Genomic DNA, 22739 nt, shown 5'->3' with positions numbered 1-22739 from the left:
CTTCCCATTAAAAAAGAGTTTGTGCACGTCTGAGGGTAAGAAAGGCTTCATAGCTCTCACCAAACCAAATCTAACATTACTGTTGTTTGTACAAAACAAATAAAGAGCAGTGTTTGTTCTTCTAATGTTCATTTATTTGTTCTAGTAAAGTACATCATCGTAAAAAAAAAGTAAAACAAAACTTATTTGCAAATTACAATTGTGTTATCTACCTCTAAAACTGTGGGAAAAAAAACCAGCGACAATATCTTCGGCTCACTAGTCAGCGTGTGCTTCTTCCTCTTTTTCTTCTCCTCCTCCTTCTCCTCCTCCTTCTCCTTCTTCTTCTCCTTCTTCTCCTTCTCTTCTTCAGCTCCCCCTCGATACCCGGGGCTCCAATGTATATTTGAACACAGTTGGCTCATGTTGGAGACGTATTAATATGCATTGTTTTGGAGGGTAATTAGAGTGAAATTAAGATTAATGAAACAGTTATGAGGTGGATTTTTGCATATTGGTGCAAGAAGTCTAAAATCAATGCTGTAGAAATGTTACATTTCAAATAGACTCCTACAGTATTAAAATAAACTACTCACAATACAATGTTCTTCTCCTGTTATGTATCTTACCTTCCCATTAGGTATCACATACATGTGTAAAAAGAAGTCATGTACTGTATATCATGAAATCCTGATACATTTTTGCTTCCTCTAGGCCCTTTGCCAAAGGGAGGACATGGAGGAAAGGATTACAACACTAGAACGCAGGTAAAGTTCGCTGTGTTTGAGCTATTTATTATTATTTTAGTGAGGACTTTTCTTCTTCTTTTAGAACCAGTTTCATACATCAGCGGTAATTAACATAGCAGAAGGACCATATGTTTCACCTGTTGGCTGGAAATGTGTTGCAAAGGTGTCCTGACACCTCTTTATACAGTCTGAAGTTGTTTTACATAATAGCATTTGCATTACATTCTTATTATTCTTATGGATGTCCTACTCTTTTAATCAAATGTACAGTAGAGACAATTCATTTTAGCTTCTGTTTATTGATGAAAATTGAATGGCCCGAAGGTACTTGTCCTTAAATAAACTTAATGATCAACGATGAGCCTTTAAAATCAATAAATTATGTTTAATCTCCATCATTACCACAAAGAGCAACGTCTTTTACTGCATTATATTTGATTATGATCTGTTCTAGTGTCGTTTTAGGAGAGTTATCTGTAAATAAAAACAGTTAAATTAAAAGAAATGCAGAGTAGTTAGCCCTGAGTAGTGTCTGCAGGCTTCTTCACAAGCAGCCTCAACAACCTCCACCAAGAAGAGGGAAACAAGTATTTCACTCGCTGCTGTTTGTAAAGCTTAAATGCTGTGAGCACACAGTCGTAACTGAAGGCAACTCGAGCATTTTAACATTTTGATCACCTCATATATTCTCCCATCTGGATTTTGGCAGTTTGACAGTAAGAGGACACAGTTTGGTGGTATTTTAGTGAATCAACTCCCAGTGGAAATGACAGCCTGGCGTATAATCACATCTATCATGTTATGTTGTCTGAGAACTGCAGCTCTAATGATTCAATGGTGGCTTGGTGTTGATTGCAGGTACCTCAGCGCCCAGAGGGAGGCGACTTCTCTCCATGATATCAAAGACAAGCTGGAAAATGAGCTGGCCAGCAAGGAATCACTGCACAGACAGGTGAGGAAGGGCTCACATATTACATCATACAATCAACACTTGGCAGTATTGAAAACACTATTATATTAGTTGCAAGGTATTTGAACTAGTCTCATATACTGTACATATGTGTTTTGCTCTGTGTGTCCAGAGTGAAGAGAAGAACAGACAGCTACAGGAACGTCTGGATGAAGCCAAGCAGAAGCTCCAGCAGACCCTGCAGAGGGCAGAGACGCTGCCTGAGATCGAGGCCCAGCTCGCCCAAAGGGTCGCTGCTCTCAACAAGGTACTTTGAGGCACTATACCTTCCTGACCTTCTAGATTTGTTTTTAGTCAATGAATGCATCAGAAACAGGTTTGTAAAATAATCTGCAAATGATGTTTCTTCTAATTTAGGCAGAAGAGCGCCATGGAAACTTTGAGGAGCGACTACGGCAAATGGAAGCTCAACTCGAGGAGAAGAACCAAGAGCTGCAGAGGGTACAAATGTCCCATTTTATGCTATATTAAAGCTTTCCGTCTACTTTTATTCCCTTGTTGAGCACTTCTCTCGTTTCATTTCAGGCGAGGCAGAGGGAGAAGATGAATGACGAACACAACAAACGCCTCTCAGATACAGTGGACAAGCTTCTGTCCGAGTCCAACGAGAGACTGCAGCTCCACCTCAAAGAGAGGATGGCAGCACTGGAGGAGAAGGTAACGAGAAAACGAATTAGTGGAGCAGAGTAGTTTTGAGATATAATGGAAAACAGGGAAAAGTGCGTTAAAAAATGTATCTGCTTTCTCCCGCTCTGTTAGAATGCTCTTTCAGAGGAACTGTCCAATATGAAGAAACTCCAAGATGAACTTATAGCTAATAAGGTATTCACCTTTTCAGATCTGTTATCAATTTATTCTGTTTGTGAGAGGCCGTCTTCATCTTAAGCATGAGCTGTCTTATTATATATATATATAGCTTTTATTCTTAAATGTAAAAAGAAGAATTCCACTTCTCCTTACAAACAAGAGGTGTGTTTAACATATATTCATAATCTGTATTGTATTAAGTTATTGTCTTGTTTCCTCTGTACTTCAGGAACAACTCCTTGCTGAGCTGGAGCGAATCCAACTGGAGCTGGATCAGCTGAGAGGCAGGCCCGGCTCTTATTCCAGGTTAGCCGCAATTAAATGTTAAATACAATATATCATACATTTTGTAAATACCCAAAAGGAAAAAAAAACATTCTCCCAAGGGATACTATATGTACACTGCCCCTTTGAGCACCTATTGTGTTTACTCTGCTGTTTAGTCGTAATGTACTTCCACTAAAATCTACTTTAAAAAGTAATTATTCATACAACCTGGAGGGTGTTATACTGGCTAACAAGTAGGCAAATAACAGATATATGCTTTATTCATATGGAGACAACTCTTTTCATGCATTTTATTATTTCTAGGAAAACCAGTGTGTGTGATAATGTCAGTATTTTACTCCCAGGAAATAGACACAGTGTGATTCTCAAGTACTAACATAACAAATGAAATGTGGATCTCCCCACAGGGCGGGCAGCGTGAGCTCTCTTCCCTCCACTCTTTTCCGAAGATCACTTCCAGGGAGCGCCTCAGAGCTGCGATACCCTCAGGGTGGAGGCTCGCTCCCGTCCGGCTACACCAACTCCACCACTGGGATGGTGGTCAGGCGGACACGCCGGTGGGGGCCTCGAGACGACAGTAACAAGGTGCTGATCTCACACTGACGTATTGATGATGACCATGTCGATATAATTTGTTATTTGGATAATAATGCTTTTTTAACTCTTCCCAGTATGTAGAGTGGAATAGCAGCAATATGCTTGGTCCCGGCTATGATGTTGGGGACGGAGGCTGCTCTGACGACGAGGACGACAGGGAGACTCTGTTCGGATCGGAGCTGCTCTCTCCTAGCGGACAGACAGATGTACAGACTTTGGCCATCATGCTACAGGAGCAGCTGGAGGCCATCAACAAGGAGATTAAGTGAGTTTTACATCTATTACAGTTTCGCCTTTTCACTAATTTGAGACGCTAAGGCTATTAAAGCCTGCAAAGTCAGATTTTTAAAAATCTTCTCTCCTCTCCACTAATGTCAGGCTGATTCAGGAGGAGAAGGAGAGCACAGAGCTGAGGGCAGAAGAGATTGAGAGCCGGGTCAGCAGCGTGGCCCTCGATGCCCCACCTCTTCCACCCTCCTCGCTGGGAGGACGTGACAGCGTCGGGAGGGGTTACATGACTCCCTCCATCACCTCCTCCACGTTGGCGTCTCCCTCACCCCCCAGTTCTGGGCATTCCACCCCCCGCCTGCCACATTCCCCTGCCAGGGAGAACGACAGACAGGTACTGTGTGGCGTTTGTGATACAAGCGACAGCCTTAAATGAGGATCATTCAAGAAGACCCTGTTTAAATTCACCCAACTCTTTCCACCCTGCAGAATAGCAAAGATGGTGAAGAATGCAGAGCACTTGCCCTGATTGACTCCAACCCTCCCTCGGTTCCACGAGCCCTTCGATTGGACAGAATGACACACACTCACCCGGGGGCAGGCCTCGATGAATTCCGTGAATTTCGCAGGTACTCTCGAAAAAGGTTTACCCATAAATAGTTTATTTGGCCCTCAGATACGCTCAGTGTTGATTTCACTTCCTGTTTTTCCTTTCTCTGCCCTTAGTCTCTCTGCTGACGGTTCCACCACTGCGAGTCAGGATTCCCTCCACAAGGCCAGCAAAAAGAAAAGCATTAAGTCGTCTATTGGTCGTCTCTTTGGCAAAAAGGAAAAAGGGAGGATCGGTGCACCTGGGCGCGAATCTTCCTCACTGGGTTTGTGTACAGATTATAAACCCTTTTGTTGTCCAACTGAGAAATATATCTGTTTACAGTAAGACAACCATTAACGTCGATGGTGATTCACACAGTAATAAAAACAAATATTGGTTCACTTTTCCAGCCTCTACACCCTCTGATGACCTGGGTTCAGCGGACCCGTTAGGCCTGACTAAACTTGGGACTGGAACAGTGGAGAAAGACCGCCGCAGCAAAAAGAAGTGAGATCAGACATCTTTCCACACGTTTCTCATGTTATGAGATCTTTGTAACCTCCTTCAGGTGCCATCGGTAGAGCACGACACTAACCATCATTTGTGTGTGGCGCTGCAAGAAACACATATGGTATTTAACATCTCAAGTTCAATGTGATTTCCTATTTATAAACAGGGTTAACGTCCTCAATTTATATTCTATACTATCTATACTATGACATACTTCTCTATGACTTTTTGTGACATACTGCTGTATAACTATTGTTATGACTTTTTTATGGCATATATACTATTACTTTTAAATACAACATTGTTATGGCATACTTCTATTCATTTTGTATGACTTTCTTTGACCCTTTTTATGTTGTATATGACTTTTTTATGATTTTTTATGACGTACAATACTATTTTCTTTCTGATTTACTAAACTAGACTTTTTTATGACCTTTTTGCGACACAAAGGAGACCGTGAGATATGAAGAAATGTGTCTTTGCCAAACGTCTGTTTTTTCTCCTCTCCTTGTCAGACACGACCTGTTGGAGGAAGCCTGTCGTCAGGGTCTGCCCTTCGCCTCATGGGATGGCCCGACTGTTGTTACGTGGCTTGAGGTACGTCATGAAACCCTGTCACAAATGGGTTTATACATATATTAATATACAGCGTCTTCCAAAGGATAAATCTAAAGCATTGGGGTACATTTTAGTCAAGTTAGGGCTACACAATATGTATGTAACAAACACAGAAGTGACACTTAAACATTGTTTTTTGTCTCACTCCAGCTCTGGGTAGGGATGCCAGCATGGTATGTGGCAGCGTGTCGTGCCAACGTGAAGAGCGGCGCCATTATGGCTAACCTGTCGGACACCGAGATCCAGAGGGAGATCGGCATAAGCAACCCTCTACACCGGCTCAAACTCCGCCTGGCCATTCAGGAAATGGTCTCCCTCACTAGTCCGTCTGCACCTGCGAGCACTCGCTCAGTAAGGCTCAGTAAAACAGCATGATGTGACTCTAAATATCAGCAAACAAACAATAACAAATGCACGCCTGTGTCCGAGGAACAAGACTGATGTTGCAATTGCTTACTGTCATTACAGTCGACCAGTAATATTTGGATGACGCACGCTGAGATGGAGTCTCTCGCTGCTGTCACCAAGCCAGTAAGAATATTACATTTCATATCAAATCTCAAAAGAGAATTCAATATTTCAGGATATTGATTTACGTTATGTTTATGGATGTTGCACTTAATAACTCAGACAGTCCTGATACAAACACTTTTATAGTATTTTCTGTATTTAGGTATGTAATATTAGTAATTGTTTATGATGTTTTGGCCTCATTATTCTAAGCTATATGACCACGGTTTCACATTTATCTTTTTCTTTTTCTTTTTCTCTGATTAGGCATGTTTGGCTACACCTTTCCCTTACTATTCCCTCAAAATCTGTTTTGAAGTAGTGTTTTTCCAACTAATTCTCACTCACTAACAAAACTTTTCCTCTCTCTGCCTTCCCTATTTCTCCATTCTGTCCTGATTCACACACACATTCACACACACACACACACACACACACACACACACACACACACACACACACACACACACACACACACACACACACACTTCCCCCTGGTGATCTTTCCCTCTCTTTGCAACTCTCTGTCCCTTTTCTCTTCCATTTCTTCTGTGCCTGAAACAAAAGGAGCAGAAGGAGTTCAGCTGGGATCAGGTACGTTTCTGGCAGCTGTAATAATTTGACAAAGACAGGACAGATTGGTTGTTAAGTCAAGAGGAACATATTTATTACCCAGGATAAGAAATATTACGTTTTTAACAACACTAGTTGTGCCAATAAACCCTCCAAATGAGTTCTGTTAGCTGGTATGCTTACATCTATTATTCCCTTACACTGACACAAACTGGCAACTCGTGAACTCCATGAACTCCATGGTTCCTGGTGTAAACTGTTACTTTATGAAAAGCTCAGGGTTGCACACTTTATCTGAGCCTGTTTCCTGCCACTTAAAGGTAAAACTGTTGTAAATCTCCATCATCAAATGGATTCAATAAAAACCAGAAGGGCTCTCGGACCAGCGCAGAGAAAGATAATTACCTAAATTTGCCATAGTGTCCCTGCAGAGTCTCCATTAGAGACGATACAGTATTGCATTGGAAATGCGAACCAAAAAGTTCCTTGCTGAAAAAACAGTGTCAGGATTAAGGAGGTTTTTCCACAACCTGGCAACCCAAAAGTGGTCTATCAGAACTCTAGAATATAGTATAGAAATCATAGACAGATAATAATCTTAGCCTACAATTCCCATGTTTCCTGTCACCTGTGATGCATCAACTGGCTCAACTGATGTATATATACAGCACTGCAGTGTTTATAGAAGACACAGCAAGGAGAGACAGTTGCAGACAGCGGGACTTTATATATATTTTTAATCTACTCACACCCACATTCCCTCCATTCTCCAGATCCTGGCTTATGGAGACATGAACCATGAGTGGGTGGGAAACGAATGGCTGCCCAGTCTGGGTCTGCCCCAGTACCGCTCCTACTTCATGGAGTCACTGGTGGATGCCCGTATGCTTGATCACCTCACCAAGAAAGAATTGAGGGGCCAGCTGAAGATGGTGGACAGTTTCCACAGGTCTGTAGTCAGAAGTGTATACACATTATCTCTCTACTTCTTCTTTGCACCGTCTTCTTGGGCGTGTGTATCCATGGATGGATTACTGAACAGTAACAGACTGAACAGGCTTCACCTGCAGAATGTCACTCAAAGAGACACACACCTAACAGTAAGACACACAACATGACCACAAAGAGACAAAAGATGACCTTAATGAGACACCAAACAACTACAAAGAGACACAAGACATCTACAAAGAGACAAAAGATGACCACAAAGAGACACAAGACATCTACAAAGACACAAAAGATGACCACAAAGAGACACAAGACATCTACAAAGAGACAAAAGATGACCACAAAGAGACACAATACAACTACAAAGAGACAAAAGATGACCACAAAGAGACACAATACAACTACAAAGAGACAAAAGATGACCACAAAGAGACACAAGACATCTACAAAGAGACAAAAGATGACCATAAAGAGACACAAGACAACTACAAAGAGACAAAAGATGACCACAAAGAGACACAAGACAACTACAAAGAGACAAAAGATGACCACAAAGAGACACAAGACAACTACAAAGAGACACAAATTGAATACAAAGAGACACAAAACAACCACAAAGAAACACAAAACAATCACAAAGAGACACAAATTGAATACTAAGAGACACAAAACAACCACAAAGAGACACTAGACAACCACAAAGAGACACAAAACACTCACAAAGACACACAAAACAACCACAAAGAGACACAAGATAACTATAAAGAGACAAAAGATGACGACAAAGAGACACAAAACAATCACTAAGAGACACAAAACAACCACAAAGAGACACAAAACACTCACTAAGAGACACAAAACAACCACAAAGAGACACAAAACAACTATAACTCATTGTTTCAGAATGTGTGTGATTGTATTGTGTACATGTATATACCTGCCAGCTTTGATGAAAACTAAAGCAATGTGTCTTTCTCACTTACAGGGTGAGTCTTCACTACGGTATCATGTGCTTGAAGCGCTTGAACTATGACAGGAAGGAGCTGGAGAGGAGGAGGGATGAGAGTCAACACCACAACCAAGGTGAGGCCCGTGTCTTCAGATATCAGAGCTCACATCTACACATGCTGCAGTGAACGGGTGATAACTGCTTCTCTGTGTCCTCCACAGATGTTATGGTGTGGTCCAATGAGCGAGTGATGTGTTGGGTGCAGTCTATCGGTCTGAAAGAGTTTGCTGACAACTTATTGGAGAGCGGGGTGCACGGGGCCCTCCTGGCGCTAGATGACACTTTCGACTACACTGACTTGGCCCTCCTCCTCCAGATACCCAATCAGAACACACAGGTACTCCACAACACCTTTGCTGTTACTTGTCGACAAAGAGCGCTTATCTCAACACTAACATTCTCACTACCACACCTTCTGTTTGCCTAACGATCTTAATTATGATCTTAAAACTCTGTTTGTCTCTCCTCTGCAGGCGAGGCAGCTCCTAGAGAAGGAGTACAACGCTCTCATCACGATGGGAACGGAGAGGAGGCCAGATGAGGTACGGCGAAGCAGCTTGTCAGCAGAAAATCAATCAAGATAATCACTACTGCCAAGAGGCGGGAGTGTGTGTCGATTGAAACCACCCTGCCTAAGACTATTTCACTTGACTAAACTTTTTAATTCTTTGTTAAATGTGTCACGACAGGATAATTTCCTCTCAGTGGTAAAGTAGAAGAATATCTCTCGTCCGTATAAAGAGAGCCTTCATGTACCACTGCTGGCTTATTGTTGGCACGCCAAAGTGGATCAGCTGTGTTTACACCACTGCTCAGTTCTTAGCTGCAGCTTGTAGGACAAACTACTGTGCTTTAATGTCACACCAAAACCTGCTTCATCCAAAACTACTGTTGTTGTTCCGTTGTCTCTACAGGACGGCACAAAAACATTTACGCGGTCACCGTCATGGAGGAAGATGTTCCGAGAGAAGGACCTCCGCGGCGTGACGTCTGACTCCTCAGAAACATTACCTGCCAACTTCCGTGCCTCCGCCATCTCGACCCCCTCCGTCACCCTGAGGAAAGTGCAGAGTGAAGGTGAGGAGACACAGCTCGCAGCGGCGCTAGAATTAAAGTGGTTTCTTTAAACATTTGTGAGAGAACTGAGTCAAATATACTTAGTTATCTCCAAGATCTTTGTTTCATTCTTCTTGGCGGCACAAATGGCGATAAGCGGTAATCGCAGGTGGTGATGTGGTGATGTCATTGGTCTCCAGTGTGCAAATCAGTGACTCTACAGAAGTTAGCATTATTTGTTTTCCTAAAAACATGTTGTTTCATTCATACAAAGGCCCTTCAGAAGCAAATACCAACACTGCTATCCACGATAGTTCAATTATATGAATCGCAAAATATCAACAGTCACAACTACAGTTCTCCTCGTGTCACGGTGAGATTTATTTACTAACTTCCTTCCTTTCTCTGTCAGTAGGTCCGAGAGGAGAGTCGGGGTCCGTGAGAACATATTCCTGCTAAAAGATAAGCACACCAGGTGAGAAAAAAGCACCCTCGCTGAGGATTGTATCTGTAGCTAAAAATAGCTTGTGTGAACACCAGATCAAACATCTCATCTCAGCAGGAGCTTTCACCGTTCTCATGTGTTTATTCCATTTTGTAGAGCCCCGCCTCTATCTACTAACCCGAGGGGGGAAAATACACATTTTTGAAGAAAAAAAACCTAAGGATCAAAATCAAAAATGGACACTAGAAGATGACCAACAACATTTACACGAGATGTCTCGAAGAATCAAAGACACTGAGCGAATGATTTCTGAAAAGATGATAAAATAATGAGTGAATGTCTGTTTATCCATCCCTCTCTCTCCCTCTCTCTCTCTCTCCCTCTCTCTCCCTCTCTCTCTCTCTCTCTCTCTCTCTCTCTCTCTCTCTCTCTCTCTCTCTCTCCCTCTCTCTCTCTCACCCCATCTTGATCCATAGTTGTGGCATGACGCTGTTTGATTCTGTAGAAAGTGGCCTGTAGAAAGTGACCATCGCCTATTGTGAATGCATATCCTGTTTTTGAGTGTGAGATGGCAATATTGACACAATGAATTTATAGTTTTTAAAATTGGAAACCGCATTCCAGTTCAGATCCAGCGAAAGAAACCCCCGTCACACATCCTTTCAGGTGATCTCACTTTGATTTAGACAATGGAACATACTCTGACTAGAAAACATCGTAGTGTTTGGGGAGAGGGAGGCTCAAAGGCAGCGTGCGAGTGTACACAGGGGAAGCGAGATGTATGTTCTTAAGCCATAACAGACATGAGATGCACAAATGTGAATAAGACAGACAATGAGACAATTAGCAAAGTGCTTTATGACAAACTCCTGTTCAAAGTGGGATAAAAGAGTAAGCATTTGTGTTAATATGCATGCCAAAATCAACCATTTTAGAGTGAACGTCATGATATCAATCATCTAATGATGTGAACGCTTGGGTCAGGACTTTGTAAAATGTGTGTGTTTTATTTTTATCATTTTTTATGATAACTGCTATTGTATGTATGTACGTATGTATGTAGAGTATGTATGTATGTGTGTGTATTAAACTGTACGTTCATTTCATACTTAGTTTTAAGACTGACTGTAATTTAATTTTAGATTGAAAAAGGAAATATGTTTTTAAATTATGGACATTTAAGATATGCTACTTGTATGTGTACATTTTGAAGAAAAAAAAAGAAATTGTGTTATGATTTACATTCATATTATTGAAGAGTAGTGATGATAATTGAATATAATATGATAATAATGATTGTAAAAGCTGTAATTAAAAAAAACATACCTGTAAAACGCTGCTGAAGGAGTTATTTCTCACACCGACGGAAGATCTCAGGTATGTTGTATGTTAAACAGATTAATTATGAATTAATTATATTTATCGTTTTGAAAATGTGTCCTTAATTCCTCTTTATATATTTTTTTTTATATATATTTATACGTATCTATATTCTCATACATATCCTTAAAGTATGGAGTCAAACTGCATGTGTGAAATTCACGAGGCCCAACAGTCCTTTCAACTCCAAATATTGTGTCTGGACAAGACATGTATATTTACACATGTAGGCCGACACACGAGAGAAGGCGCTCATACATGGAGGCTTGAAGAGTAAACAGAGTAGCGCCACCTGCTGGTCATGTAAAGCTGCGTCCTCTTTGTACTCATCACATGGAATCTATTTCTTTTACAAGCTAAATCAAATATGTTTTGTTCAGTTTTTTGGAGAGCATGTGGCACACATGACACTAATAATAATAATAATAATAATAATAATAATAATAATAATAATAATAATAATAATAATAATAACAATAATTAATAATAATAATAATAAATTAATTACGATAATAATGATAATAATTACTATTATTATTAGTAATAATAATAATAATAAATAAATAAATAATTATAATAATAATAATAATAATAATTAATAATAATGATAATAATGATAATTATTATTATTAACAATAAAAAATAATAATAATAATAATAATAATTAATCATTAATCATTCATAATAATAATAATAATAATAATAATAATAATAATAATAATAAATATGAAAGGATGTTTTTCAGTGTTTATGACATGTTTTATATTTCACTTTCAACATCCGGAGACAAGATTCATATCAATAAAAAATTATTTGTGTGTCACAGATGATCCATGTGTGATAATAGTGCCACAATACATTCTCTGATGTGAGACTGTTATCATTTTGGAAGCTTAATTAAGATATTTTAAATAAAGTAGCCTTAGTCTAATAACACTTTGTGATATCTTAGTGTAGCTTTCAGACTCAGATTCAGTGATAATGCACTTTTTGGAGAGAAAGACACATTTCCTGGTGATTCTCTGTATTTCTTAACCTGTGACTTTACAAGGTGACGTGCAGCCTCTCTGGTGACGGCACAGCTGCGCTCACGTAAACACTTGTCTTCTGCTTGTAAATAAGTTTCACCCACTGATTCCCCACATTCTCTCGCTCCAACACACACGTAAGATAAACACAGTGAAACCCGGTCGCTTCCTCTCATAATTGTTTATTATAATTTATTAAGCAGATGACGCAAAGGGATGTTTTTGTTTTACTTCTTGCAGTTCTGAAATTTGTATATTTTGTAAGTGGAAAATGCATCCTGAGTTAATGTGAGCTGTGACACCATGACTAAGCATTATAACTGATATTTGTCCATGGGAGCAAATTATAAGTCAAAATTAAGCGTCTTTATGTACTAAAACATTTGAAATATTTGATTTATTTAACCTCGAGGTGTCGAGATGTAAAACAAAGTCTTGCAAACAAAATAGGTAACAATAAAATATTATAATAATACAATTAAAATAATGAATGATAGCTAAAAGTAATTAAATAATAATAAACATGCTATGGAGTACATATTAAAATAGAAGACTATAAATTAATAATTCAAAATACAATTACAGTTAAAAGCATTTACAGACAACATTTGAAATAAGGCTTTTTCTTTTGACAAAAACTCAAATTAATCAATATTTAAATTATTCAAATCAAACAAAAAAGTGTATTTAATTTTAAAAGTTATGGACAAAGTCAAAATTCATTTAGCATTCCTACAGTACAATATAAAATACAATACACAAACACTAATAGTGTTGAATAATAAATAAAAAAAGGTAAATAATGGAATCAGTTTTAAAGATTATATTAATTCATACTGCTTTTGTTTTAAGTGCTGGTTGGACCGGAGGAATTTTATCCCACCTGACTTCCGCGAGTCCAAACACTTTACAGGCCACTCTTACTGTAAATGACAGGAAGAAGCCCATACATAGTGTTTAAACACAGGTCTTCCTCTCAGCATTAAATCACGCTTTCATTATGTAGAAATGTCTGACTCATGCGTTCAGGGCGTAGGACCTCCTTCTCCAAACTCCTTTATAAGGTCTCCAAACTTGCTCCTGTTTAGAATTTGATAGAAAATAACTCGCTTGTCGAGAGCCATATATTTATTTTATAAGCTTTTTCTTATTTTTGTTAAGCTATTTATTTTTTATTCCTTATTTATCTTTGACTTTCCAAATGTTTTTGTTTCCACACACCTCTTTCTCTTGCCTGTCTTCTTTTCTCCTAATCATCCCACTTCCTTTCTCTCTGTCATTTTATCTCACTGACTCCAACCCACTTTTATCCTTTGATAATCAAGTCAGAGAGGTGCACCTCTACACAGGTATTTATAACACTTTCAGTCATTTACTCATATGTTTAATGGGAATATAGAGGAGGTAATGCTGCTCTTAAATTGTTCATTATGTTGATTTCTTTCGTCCTTCTTTCCTCATGTTGAAGATAATCACAGAAGAGGGATGTATCTGCAGATGACCCTGGATGGGAGAGTGTCAGGAAGTGATGCTCAGACCGCTTACAGTGAGTATTTGGACAAATCAGAAGCAGGCAGCGTGTGTGGAAATAAAGAAAATAAAGCAGAAGACTTATAAAGAAGATCTATTTATTTGTCTGTGTTTCCAGGTGTGCTGCAGCTGAAATCAGTTCAACCAGGCCAAATTGTCATCAAGGGACAGTCGTCGTCTCTGTTTCTCTGTGTGGACAGCGGAGGCCGTTTGAGGGGGCAGGTAAGCAAAGAAAACTCCATCCTTCTCCATCCTTCTCCATCCTTCTCCATCCTATGTGTCGCTCACTGACGGTTGACATCTGTTGTCCGTTTCAGGAGCGCTACTTAGAGGCCGACTGCACCTTCAGGGAACTGCTGCTGGCGGATGGATACACACGTTTTCTTTCCTCGCACCACGGACTTCCTGTGTCTCTGGCATCAAGACATTCTCCAGATCGTCACTCGGTCCCCTTCACTCGATTCCTACCACTCAGGAATACTTTGGCACGGGAGAGCGTGTCCGAACCGCCACCAAACAATCAGAGACACTTCAACGTGGACTCTGAAGATCTTCTTGGAATGGGTCTGAATACTATGGGCAGTCCTCAGTTCTCAGCGGACCAGTGAAGTTAATGAATTGAACAGATTTATATGTACCTTTAAAAAAAACATTTTTTTATTGACAAGTGACTTGATTATATTTATAAAATAAGAAGCTTTTGGTTCTCAACATGTTTCTCCAAGGGCAGCATTATTGTAACTTATTTATTTATTATGTGTGTGTGTGTGTATTTCTTCTGTATTTAAAGACCGAATATTAAATCTCAGATGTTATGGTTTGTACTTTCATGTGTGTGTGTGTGTGTCTAAGTGAGACATGACCAGTGTTTGAATGAAAATAAACATGACATACATTTCACTTGTGTTTGTCTGATTCCGTCATGCAACGATACGGGAGTTCAATGAAGCCATTAAAACAAACCAAGACTTTACAGAACGACGAAGAGCGTGCTCCAACGATCGCAGCTCTTATGGTGGACGAGAGGAAGTGGGCTGAGTATTGTGAGAGCGGGAGCGCTCTCTGGTGGACACATGAGCAATGATGGAAAGTAGGCTAAGTATCTGAACCACTTTGGTTTCTAGGCTGTGGTGATCATTTGAGTCACGTGTTTGAGCAGTGTAAAATGCTCAGCGGACATATTATGTATTGTGTATTTCCCTACAATGTAAAGTACTGTGAACATCTTACATTGGTAGACATTTGGGACTTATGCTTTAGTAAAAGATGTTTAACCCTCACTGAAGTGCTGTAAGAAAGTTGTAGAGAATTGAAGCTGTCAGAAGGTTTTTAGCTTTTTTGTCCACCATCTTTATCTTAATTTAATGTGTCAAACTAACACTAATAGCACAAAGTAAAACACATCTTTCAAGCTGTTTGCACTAGAAATGTTACATTCGTGCACATACCTTCCTCGAGTCATCGCTGTGATTTCGTGGAAAGTCTTATGTGTTCCTGTGTAACAGTATAACAGCTTAGCGGTTGTGGAAAAGGTCGTCCTTACAAAGTGGATCTGGCAGACCTCTGTGACTAAATGTTGTGCTCAGAGTTGCAGTGAAGGATTATAAATGTGTTTTCTACCCTAAAATAACACTGCTTTATCTAATAGGCACATTTATTTATTGTCAGTGGAACCAGAGACTCAATACAACAGACAACCATGAATAACAATGCTTCTTTTAAGAAAATTAATAAAATATAATCTTTATTAAAAACACCGAGTGCATAATTAAGCAATACAGAAATGTTGTTATAGCAATCAAAACGTTCCTCTTTAACACAAATGGGTTCCACTGTGTCATTATAAGTAATGCAACAGTGTCGTATCGCAGCATGATGAAGGTCATGTCGGTCTCTTCGGGTCACTTAAGCCAGAAATACTCAAATGTGAACTTAGTTCATTACTTACAGAAGAATGTTGAGAATGTGGGGTTGGTTTATGAGAGAACTCAATCTGTCCGCAGCGACAGTTCTGCTGGCGTTTGGTTTAATTGTAATGAGACATGAGTCAATAATCTACCTGCTTCCACTTCAAACGTTAAGCCAAAAAGTGACAGTACTAAGACATCATAGTTTCAAGGCACATAATAGACATTCAAAAAAGTCATTGTAAAGCACAAGCTGATAGCATTAATAAATAACAACTCATATTATATTTGTATGTACCCTGAGAATGTAAAACTCACTGTCTTGCTTTCTTAAAGCTATATTATACAACATTTGGCTGGTTAATGCTGTATTAAATACCTGTAATGGTTTTACTTTCCTGTTTCTGTTTTTTCTATTTTCATTCATTGTGTTTCATTCTGCTTTTCCATTCACTTCGTCATTTTTTCCTACTGTGTCCTTGTCCGATGGTACGAACTACCACTCACCCTCGCTAAACTTGAGTAACCCATGGTTCCCTCAGATACGTGTTTCCTCCACTGAACTCTGTGCTCTGCTCCGTGCACAGTCCACCCAGCAGAGTCCCATTCAGAGGGTTGCACGTTCCTTCAATGGCATAATATTCTCCCTCTGGATCTCCATTGCCTTCCTCTATTTCCTCCCCCGCTGGCCCCTCGTCCTCCCGCGGAGCCGTCTGGACGTGGGTGTACTCGGTATGATCCACACATTCGGTCTCTCGATGGTAGAAGTAGCTAAAGTTGGAAACTATGACGGGCACTGGCAGCGAGATGGTGAGAACACCGGCAATGGCGCACATCGAGCCGACCAGCTTACCCCACACTGTCTCTGGGTACATGTCACCGTAGCCCACTGTGGTCATAGTGACAACTGCCCACCAGAAGGCATGTGGTATACTAATAAAGTCCGTGTTGGTGTGGTCGGACTCAGCAAAGTAGATGGCGCTGGAGAAAAGGATGACGCCGATAAACAGGAAGAAAATAAGCAGGCCCAGCTCGCGCATGCTGGCCTTCAGTGTCTGACCGAGGATCTGGAGGCCCTTAGAGTGACGGGACAACTTGAAGATCCTGAACACCCTCACTAATCGGATGACTCTGATGATGGCCAAGGATGTGGCTGGAGAGGCGTCGTTGTCCTTCGCCAGCTCCGTTCCCAGAGTGACAAAATAGGGCAGGATGGCACTGAAGTCGATGATGTTCATGACATCCTTGAAGAAGTGCGTCTTACTGGGAGAGCAAGTGAAGCGCATGACGAGCTCGAAGGAGAACCAGCATATACATATGGTCTCCACCAGGAAGAAGGGGTCGTGGAAGGCACTTTGTGGAAGAGGCATGTTCTCAGAGACGTTCTTTGGCAGGGAGTGGTACTTGTAAAAATATTCCTGAAGTAAAGGAGACAGGACAGACAGGACAGATATAAAACTCGTTAACCGAATCATGAGGATCATTTGCACAAGAATAGAAATACACAAATGTATCCGTCATTCTGCTTATTGTTATTCAAACTATGAATAATTTAACCCCACTTAAAGGAATAGTTGGACATTTTGGGGAAAGTGTATATTCATCATCTTGCCAAGAGTTAGATGAGAAAACTGAGCAACGTCATGTCTTTACCATAAAGACATGAGGTTGATACCTATCTTCTTACATTAATGTATCGTATGAATATTATTTGATCTCATTTTACAAACTGTCCTACTGAATTCAATATTCCAATAAACTAAGTAGACACTTCAGTATGTTGTCAACCTTCTCGTTGGTCGTCACTCTTGACACCATCATAAAAGCGTTTGACATCTGTGGCTTTACATTTCAACCATTGCTCCACTTATCTCTTTCTCGGTCCACCTGTCTTTCCGTCATCCGTGTCTGTTATTAGCATTACATTCAAATATTGGGCTGCGGGCTGTTTAACTTTTGACCTCGAGTTAAAAGAGTGAAAGCGGAAGATACGGATATAAAGGGATCAGTTCAGTATGCTGTAATGGGCTGTAAATAAAGTTTCAGCGTAGTTTAAATAAACCTAGAGTATTCCCAATGACTTTCAGTAGCAGGTCAGTGACAGTGTTTATTACTAAAGGTGGACATCTATGTGTTGATCTTGTCCAAGGGCTCTCCTAAGACTAAATATAACCCCGTGAGATCTCCGAAGAGAAACATGAGAACGTCTCCTCGCCCATCTCCACCTTGGTTGCTATCCTGTCTCCCTGGCCTCTACAGCCATGTAATATTGCCATTGCAGTTCAGTGGGTCTGCAGCTGACTTGAACTGGAGTGAGTTACAGTCGCTTCCTGGCAGCTCCCTTGTGCAAAGGCAACCTGGCCTAGCACCGCAATCCTGAAAGAATGTGTTAACATGACCCAACGTATGCTTCTCCCCCTGTTAGACCTTTTAGTCTCCGGCTCTGAGCCGCCGGCAGGCTTCGGCTCACCTTTTGCCTGTGTGTTCGGTCACTTGTGTGACCTTTTATTAACACACCTAACCGTCTCTTCCCCCTGTCTTTCACTTCTCTCCTTTTAGTTGTACTCCATGCCCCACCGGTTACTCCCTGTACCCTTTAGAGCTTCCTGAATCCGAGTGTATCAAATTTAACAGCCGACTAAAATAATCACACCATAAGCTTCTCTCTCTCTCTCTCTCTCTCTCTCTCTCTCTCTCTCTCTCTCTCTCTCTCTCTCTCTCTCTCTCTCTCTCTCTCTCTCTCTCTCTCTCTCTCTCTCTCTCTCTCTCTCTCTCTCTGGTCTGCTTCCAGACATATTGGCAAATACTTCTCCCCATGTCAGTATTTTTCCTCTTAACACACTGTAGTACTCACCAAGTGTGTGTTTACCTAAACACCTGCTTCGCGTGATATCACGTTTCAGTTTGACCCGGGCTGTCACACACATCCCATTCAAGACCTTACACCCAGGTGGTTTGGTTTGGGCTTTCACTGTCGCTCTTTTAGCAAACGGCAATGAATTAATTGGGGTGTTATTGAATATTAAACCATGATATGAAAATGTAAAACAAGATTGAGTGGTAGGGTTATTTCACAAGAGAGCGATAGCCTTTTTAAAATGACTACCAACAATATGTCTTCTCATGTCCAACTCTTTACCTTTGACCCTACCGATACGCAAAATGTTACCCACGTAAATGACTGGAGGATACTTATCACCATTTGTACTCATAGTTCTATCCCCCTAACTTTCAGATAGTTTGGACACCCTTTTATACTATTCCGCCTACCAAACATCCACATTCATCACATTTCCTACCTCCCGGGACTCCTTCTCATTCCTGAAGTCGGGCAGTGTCTCCAGGCAGAAGATGAGGATGGACACCACAATGACCATGACACTGATGATGGCTATGATACGTGCGCCCGATGAGGACTCGGGGTGCTCAAACAGCATCCACAGTCTTTTCTGGATTTCGTTAGACGGCAACGGGGTCTCCTCCTCTTTTGGAAAACCTTCGTCCTCCTTGAAGCGGTTCATGACGTCCTCTCCCAGCTCGTAGAACATGAGCTCATCCATGAAGATGTCCAGGGGTATGTTTGTGGGCCTCCGAAGCCTCCCACCTGACTGGTAAAAGTACAGAATGGCATCAAAGCAGGCGCGGTTTCGGTCCAGGAAGAGCTCATTTCGAAGCGGGTCAAAGTACCTTGACCTGCGACCGGCGTCACCAAGCAGGGAATCAGGGAATTGGGCTAAGGTGCGAAGCTGAGTTTCATAACGCATCCCTGAGACATTGATAGCCAGTCTTTCACTCAGCGCCCATCCGTTCCTCCACAGAGACACAGAACGCCTGCTCTCTGTCTTCTTCTCCTTCTCGTTCCCTTTGATCTCCTGCTCTCCTTTTTCCTCGCAGTTGAGCTGGTTCTTCAGCTGTTTGTCGTTCTCTCCATCGCTCTCTTTCCCGCTGCTTCCTCTTTCGTCGTCCTGTGGGTCAATGCTGTCCATTCCTGTGTGTGTCCCAGGCCAGGGAACGCTACTAACCTCTCTCCTGAGAACAACTGGATTTAAAAGCAAACCCTGTCTGAAACCAGAGTGATAGTTCCATCAGTGGATTTGGTTTTCAATTGATTAGCATTACAGATGGCATTAGAAGCAAATGGCTGCAGGGGAGATATTGTAGCGAGATATGTTTGCATAGTAAACATTCTCGCAGATTTCATCACAGTTAATCGTACACTTTCACACAAAAAGTTGCAAAACTTCCTTTAAAATGTTACTTAATAATTACATTTTATTTATAAAAAAGACAAACAACAAGCAGTGTTAGTACCCACATAGCGAGATGAAAGCATTTACTCACTAATTGTAAAACAGCTGCTGACAGAGACTAATGGCAGGATGAAAAATCACATTGTTCGCCTCCTGTGGCTCATCAGGTGGTATGTCTTTCTCTCTGTCATCATGTCCGTCTGTCATATACACAAAGTCCTTGTTTGGCCGTCTACTTTCGGTCCACTGGCAGCTAAACTCTCCACCAGGTTACACTCAAACTGTGCTTCCAGTTGTTTGCTCAGGGAACATCCACGATCTTATCCTGTCCCTTGCTGCCTAACGTTGTCTGTCTTGACATTTTTGGGAATGCTGTCCTGTTGAAATTCAATCTCTGCTCGAGCCCCCCAACCCCTCCCCGTCCTTTCCCTCCATTTTAGCTATGAGGCAATACAACCTTCAACCTCCATATCAAATGTCACCTCTGCCTGGCGCTACATGGTGTTACCGCCTCTAACAAGCATGGCACCCTGTCTGACAGAGGTCCCTCACTGTTCCTCATTAACTCACAAGTATTTCATTTGAATGTGAATTATTTCAGAATGAAAGAACAGCGTATAGTTATATAGTCGTAGGAAGAAACAGATATATAGCCTATTCTTTTCCTGATAAGCAGCAAAAATTTAATGTTTGATTATTGCATTTAATTGCAAATTTTACTAAATGACTTTTATATGGATGAGTGGAAATTATCTTTGCATTAATATGGAGATTTATACTGACATGGTCGAGTCAGTATGTTAGTTATTACTAGATTATAACCTTAAACTAACGACGAGGAGCCGAATAGAAGCTCATGTAGCAAAAGTTGTTCCAGTTGTGAAAACTACAAAGTTCAAGTTCAAAATAAATCACAATAGGAGCAATGACATGTTTGTATTATTGGGTAAATGGGGTCAGATTTTATTATGTGTAGAGCAGCACAACAATCCTCATGAAGCCAATAACTACGAGTTTGTTGTTAGCTTTGTTTTTGACACTTTTTGAATATAATTGGACGGTTGTCTCCGAGTAATGCCGACAGGACTGCTGCGCGTCACGTGCTTCAGCAGGTGAAACAGCCACCAGCCGAACCTTGGAGGCCTGAATTGTACTTACGATCATGTAGATAATCGTGTAAGCTAAGCGTACAGGGACAAAGTTGTACGCTACAAATGGAGAATATGACAGGAATATTATGTGTGTTTAAATTCATACATGTTTGTCATCATCCGAGAGAGATTATGTTTTAATATTCTACAAAGACTGTGTGAAAATAATAAGATTCAAGATGCTACATGTAATGATACAAGTGTCTTTAAAGGTTTCAAATATGAAATGGAATCGTGCGCTTGTGTCACATTGCATAGCAAAGAATAATACTGCGTTTAGTTTAATATTTATATATTTTTAATTGAAGGCATTTTGACTTTTAGTTAAAACAATAAGACAAGAAAATATATGACAAAAACAACTAAAGATCCAACCAATCAGATGCACTGTTTACTCATTACTCATCCACCTGGATCCGCCGGGGCAGACACTACTGTGTGTCACCACCAGAGGGGGGTGAAGTTTTGGCACAAAGGAGAACAAACTGAAGGAAGCTTCTGCCGACATTTCCTCACAGCTGCCTTCAGTTTCAAGAGACACACACTGCTGTGTGCGACACACACTGCTGTGTGCGCCGCTACATAACATCCCCATTGGATGGCATGTCATCAAATGATATATCTCAGATGGCTTTAATCTGACAACCCTTTGTGTAAATGTGTCCATGAAGCAATAACATGAGGATATGAACATACTAAATCAACAACACATGAATATTAAATATTGATTAAATGCAGTTTATTCTTTTTAAGGGGTTTAGAGGATGTTGGAATCAACCACAAAATGACGCCCCATAGAAATGTTATTTTTAGCGCAGTGCATCATGATCTTGGGTAAGGGAACACGGTGACAGAAGAAGAAGGTGCTTCTGTGAAATGGCTTTTTAATTCTTTAGCTTTCACGCAGCTATGCAGAGCGACCACGAGACCTTGTGACTCCCATGCTGCACATACCAGCACAGGCTTATCGAACAGTTACAAACAGACCGTGGGTATCCATGAGTAGAAAATAGATGACTCATCAGACCACAATGCTATTTCTTACCATGTGGTCCTCACACCAGCTTATGGTGCTTGTGCCTTCATCATTAAGAGAAGCGTGCTCCAAACAGAAAGTGCTGAGATTATTTAGTAATCTTGTTCCACTGTGACCTGTTAAGAGATCTGTGCACTTTTCTTGCTGATTTTTAAATCAGCAAGTTTTAAATTTTTTAATTTAGTTGATAACTCACCTACATGTATGTGTTTAGTGACATTACAAACATTACAGCAACAGAATAAGATGTTATTTTGTCTACTCTGTGTACACCTCCTAATATGCTACTTGTCTCTAAATCAGGGGTGTCAAACATGCGGCCCGGGGGCCAAAGCCGGCCCCGCCAGAGGGTCCAATCCGACCCGCGGGATGACTTTGCAAAGTGTAAAGATTAGTTGTTTTGATCATAAAGTAAAATACTGTTCCAGATACCTTGTGACACAATGTGTTGTGCCTTTGTGGATACACTGTGATCTGTACGTTGTAATGCACATGTGTAAATAATAAATGAGGCATAATATTGTTGAAATGGCACCTTTTCTTTCTTAAGAAATGTCAGGTTGTTCGTAATGTTT

The 22739-nt window shown here is 40.7% G+C and overlaps 3 protein-coding genes across 5 annotated transcripts; 2 read left to right on the top strand and 1 right to left on the bottom strand.

Moving 5' to 3' along the window:
- Window positions 1-697: 697 nt before the first annotated feature.
- Window positions 698-11104, top strand: LOC115025059 (liprin-alpha-3-like). 2 transcript variants are annotated; one of them, XM_029457096.1, is made up of 24 exons: window positions 698-746; window positions 1587-1680; window positions 1811-1945; window positions 2056-2139; window positions 2224-2355; window positions 2458-2520; window positions 2735-2811; window positions 3201-3378; window positions 3465-3655; window positions 3769-4012; window positions 4108-4247; window positions 4345-4493; window positions 4621-4717; window positions 5239-5320; window positions 5492-5692; window positions 5810-5872; window positions 6419-6445; window positions 7198-7373; window positions 8358-8455; window positions 8543-8718; window positions 8855-8923; window positions 9296-9458; window positions 9853-9912; window positions 10039-11104. In XM_029457096.1, the coding sequence occupies exons 1-23, from the start codon at window positions 715-717 to the stop codon at window positions 9894-9896; spliced, it is 2715 nt and encodes a 904-aa protein (XP_029312956.1). In that variant the 5' UTR covers window positions 698-714; the 3' UTR covers window positions 9897-9912; window positions 10039-11104. The 2 variants fall into 2 exon arrangements, with proteins under 2 accessions (XP_029312956.1, XP_029312955.1); XM_029457095.1 differs by having other exon boundaries at window positions 9850-9912.
- A 1818-nt stretch (window positions 11105-12922) lies between these two features.
- Window positions 12923-14644, top strand: fgf21 (fibroblast growth factor 21). Of its 2 annotated transcripts, XM_029457099.1 has the most exons (4): window positions 12923-13639; window positions 13759-13836; window positions 13939-14042; window positions 14138-14644. In XM_029457099.1, exons 1-4 carry the CDS (start codon window positions 13492-13494, stop codon window positions 14426-14428), a joined length of 621 nt encoding a protein of 206 aa, XP_029312959.1. In that variant the 5' UTR covers window positions 12923-13491; the 3' UTR covers window positions 14429-14644. The 2 variants fall into 2 exon arrangements, with proteins under 2 accessions (XP_029312959.1, XP_029312960.1); XM_029457100.1 differs by having other exon boundaries at window positions 13497-13836.
- Window positions 14645-15537: 893 nt separating this feature from the next.
- Window positions 15538-20386, bottom strand: kcna7 (potassium voltage-gated channel, shaker-related subfamily, member 7). The gene is made up of 3 exons (XM_029457098.1): window positions 20069-20386; window positions 19027-19789; window positions 15538-17145 (listed from the first exon to the last, which is right to left on the bottom strand). The coding sequence occupies exons 2-3, from the start codon at window positions 19711-19713 to the stop codon at window positions 16240-16242; spliced, it is 1593 nt and encodes a 530-aa protein (XP_029312958.1). The 5' UTR covers window positions 19714-19789; window positions 20069-20386; the 3' UTR covers window positions 15538-16239.
- Between the last annotated feature and the right edge of the window lie 2353 nt (window positions 20387-22739).

The sequence above is a fragment of the Cottoperca gobio genome, chromosome 19 (assembly GCF_900634415.1).
Source record: "Cottoperca gobio chromosome 19, fCotGob3.1, whole genome shotgun sequence".
Classification (NCBI taxonomy): Eukaryota; Metazoa; Chordata; class Actinopteri; order Perciformes; family Bovichtidae; genus Cottoperca; species Cottoperca gobio.
Note: the sequence above shows the minus strand (reverse complement) of the source record. Positions and strands in the feature narration are given on the sequence as shown.